This window comes from Octodon degus, unplaced genomic scaffold (genome assembly GCF_000260255.1).
Source record: "Octodon degus isolate 3935 unplaced genomic scaffold, OctDeg1.0 scaffold00086, whole genome shotgun sequence".
NCBI classification, from domain to species: Eukaryota; Metazoa; Chordata; class Mammalia; order Rodentia; family Octodontidae; genus Octodon; species Octodon degus.
The window spans coordinates 86349-89913 of record NW_004524662.1 but is presented as its reverse complement, the minus strand read 5'-3'; the positions used below and the strand labels follow the sequence as shown (position 1 = coordinate 89913).

At 37.9% G+C, this 3565-nt stretch overlaps 1 protein-coding gene across 1 annotated transcript in view; it reads left to right on the top strand.

Annotated features, from left to right (window-relative positions):
- The first annotated feature begins 449 nt into the window (after positions 1 to 449).
- The window catches only part of LOC101573749 (thymocyte selection-associated high mobility group box protein TOX-like), a 19073-nt gene continuing 15957 nt past the window's right edge, over positions 450 to 3565 (top strand). Inside the window, exons 1-2 of the mRNA XM_004637109.2 lie at positions 450 to 535; positions 779 to 839. Of these exons, the coding sequence (XP_004637166.1) occupies positions 450 to 535; positions 779 to 839 (147 nt within the window). The remainder of the gene's footprint in view (positions 536 to 778; positions 840 to 3565) is intronic.

Below are 3565 nucleotides of genomic sequence, written 5' to 3'. Positions count from 1 at the left end.
TTTGGGACAAACAGAAAGAGAAATAAATGAACTTCCAAGGTTAGGGAATAAAGGGGCTCAGGGAAGGAAATTATTTCCCCCCTCCAAAGTCCCCAAGTCCTCCAAGGACTTGGAGCAACAAGCTATGGACAGAAAAACAAAAAGAGATTTAGCATGATAGAGTATTATTGTTTCCCTTAACCAAAAACTTCTTTCCTTGTGCCATCCATCTTTGGCCAATGTTTGGATCAGGTAAGAACTAGGTATGTCAATTGTTGATTTAATTTGTTAATGGTAGGAGGCCAAGGTCTCAGGAGGTAGATTATACCTGTGTCAGCAGCAGAGACTGATGTGTTCTTTCCCCTAAAAACTCAGGGACTTAAGAACAGAGGATTCATCTCCAGTTCCCTCTCTCACATTGGGTGCTCTGGAATCCCTATCCTAGCCTAAAGCCCCAATATCCTGGACCAATGGCTCCATCTCACCTGGAGCCAGTGCCGGCCAAGCAAGAGCCACCTTCTGTGGCCAGCTTCTGCCATGGCCACAGCTGCATGAGGTGAACAAGACTGCCCTTTTCCTTGGCTTAGGAAAAAATTAGAAAGGTGCAAGTTCCCAGAGCCTAATAAAAAGAGTGAGTCATAAAATGTTCATGCTATGGTATAAAAGCCAAACCAGAGTCACAGTCAGAGCCCATTATTAAAAAAATCTGGGCTAATTGACAAATTAACTTTTGGCTTCCTATTTAAATTGCTATTTTTTATTTAATTAATAAGCTTAAAACATTTCTTGTGGATTGCAGGTACTTCAACTATAAGAACATGATTAACTTGCTCTTCTCTTTGCTTCCTGTGGGTGTTAAAGTAAGAATGCCAATTCAAGTTTACTTGAAAGTCTGTTGACAGTCAAATTTAAAAACTACCATGTGAGACCAATGGAGAAGGGAGAGAGAGAGAGAGAGAGAGAGAGAGAGAGAGAGAGAGAGAGAGAGAGAGAGAGAGAGACTAAAATCTAAGTAGCCTCAGCTAGGTTCATTATGGAAAAGTTTATAGTACATAAGACAGAGAAAAAATGTAAAGAAGGCTATAAATATAAGAGATATACTTTTAATGTAAGAGGATTTTGTATGATAAAAGTTTTCCCTGCTAGAAAGATAGAGAAAATGACAGGACTGGAAAGCTTCAATTATGCCAAGGAAAAGCTTGTAGAGGGTGAAGTTTATAAAAAGAAATATGTGTGTGTGAATTGTTTGGTGGGGCCCAGGCTGTTCCTTCTCAAAGTTCTTTATCACTCATAGACACAGGGCAATATGGCTTTATCTGTCACTCTTTCCTAGCACTCCTCTCCACTTGACTTGGCCTCTAACATCCAAAGGGAAGCATAACCAAAATTATAGAAAATCAATTTTAAGTAAAATGCTAGGCTAAGCATAATTGGTGGGCAACTCAGACCCTTTTAACTTTTTTCTGTTGGTTACCAAGAAGTTGTGAAACTGGCCTAACCATGAACAGCCTAAAGGTTCATGGCCTCTGCTTTCCCTGATATGTGATCTGTAGTTGCATTAAAAGTTGATTTTTTTTCTCTAAAGATAAGCTAGAAAACAAAGTAATAAAAATTCAAGGATCTTCCCTTCCACTCCTGATAGTTTCTGGTTATCAGTCCACAGTAACAAGTCTTTCTCTGTAACCTCTTTACTGGTTTTAGTTTAATACAAGAAAGTCTAAAGCAATTGGTCACCCCTAAAACTTCTGACTGGTCAATTTATAATGAACCTACGACAAATTATTATAGCTATAGCTCAACTTGGCTAACATTTGAGAGTGTACTCTGATCTAAAAGTTATTGCTTGAGTGTCTGTGTCTTTTTTCTTTGTTGGTTTAGCGTACCTGAAGCAATTTTATTTTTTTTTCCTTTTATCTTCCTTTTATTTTGTTCTCTGGCTCTTTTGGCTCCCCACATAAATACTGGTTATCTAGGGTTTTAGAAATAGCTAAATCCACTTAAACAGCTTCAGGCTGAGGGTTCAGAGACTTCCAAGTCACATGGGACTTATAAATAGATACCTTGGAGAGAATGTCAAAGTTTAAACTGTGTTTAACCTACATAAAAAGGTTTAAATCGTGTATGCTTCTATATATGAGTCTTAAATTTTATGTTCTAGTCAGGTCTTCTTATAGATGAGTGGTAGGCATCCTCCCAACGTGTCAGGGTGGGAACTTTTTTCAATGTAGCAATATCAGCCTCTGTGTGTTGTATGTGTAGTTCGAATGTATCTGTAACATAGATCATACCCAGTAAGACTGTAGAATGTCAATGTGTACTGAGCAGGACAGTAAAATGTTAGTGCATGACAATACAAAGGAGACAGAAACGCAAAAATTGTATGAAGAGGAGCAACTACACCACCTCTGGCACTTGGCCTTTGGAAATGAGACAGCTGACTCAATGCCAGCACAAATAAAGCTGCTTCCTGGGAAAATGGGCCTTAGTGTCCTGTCTGTCTACATGACTATCCTACAGCACAGTGAACTTCACATTTGTAAAGGAATTTTAGGCTTTTCGATGTAGCTACCAGGAGAGACAAGGTTTTCAGAAAGCACATACTTTTAGATCTACGAATGCAAACTTTGGCCCAAACCTCTACCCCTTGCATGGACTTCATAGTTTCCTAGTAATACTGGTCCACAGTCCCTTATCAACAATTGCAAAATCCAAGAAACTGGAAACAAAATATGTCCTAATAAACCACTGTGTGAAAAAGTGAAGTGATACAAAATCCTCATAGTTTTTAACCTCAAAGTGTTTAAAGTAATCATTTTTGCTGCATCAGTATTAGTAAGTTGGACATTGTTTATTGTCATATGCATCATTGTATTACAAGATATGTAATACTATCCCTTCTTAAATCCAAAAATATTTGTAACTTCAGAATACATTCAAAGATTATGAATAAGAAGCATAGAATTCAAGTAAATCAACTCACCCAGATGACTAATTTTCTTATAAGCACTGAAGCTACTTTATCTATCAATGAAGTGTTCTGCCCCTCAAAACACTCTGAACTCTGAACACAACTTATCTCTTTCAATTGTCTCCAAAGTCTCCAGTCTTAGAAGACATTCATAGAGCAAATGAAGTCATGCCTGATTCCTTCTGGAAAACATACTATTTGATCACACTGAAAGCTGGAGGAATGTTATTTGGCCCCTTGGTCTGATGAAATATTTCACCTAAATACTCATCTCTAACTATTTTCTCCATGCACATTTATCTTTAACCATTTACCATGCTATTCAACCCAGTTGGGGCAAGTCTCTGGATTGGAACAACCTTCAATGGCAGTCAATGACAAAAGACACTGTGGGGCACCAAACCTCTGGGCATGGTGGTGCATGCCTGTAATCCTAGCGCCAGGGAGGCTAAACACAGGAGGATCACTACAAGTCCAAGCTCCATAATGAGACCCTGTACCAAATGCACAAATTTAATAACAATAATAACAATAATAATAATAATAACAATAACAGATGTGGAAACCTCTAATAAAGAGACTGCATTTATATTATAAAATAATCTAATCTATTTCTAC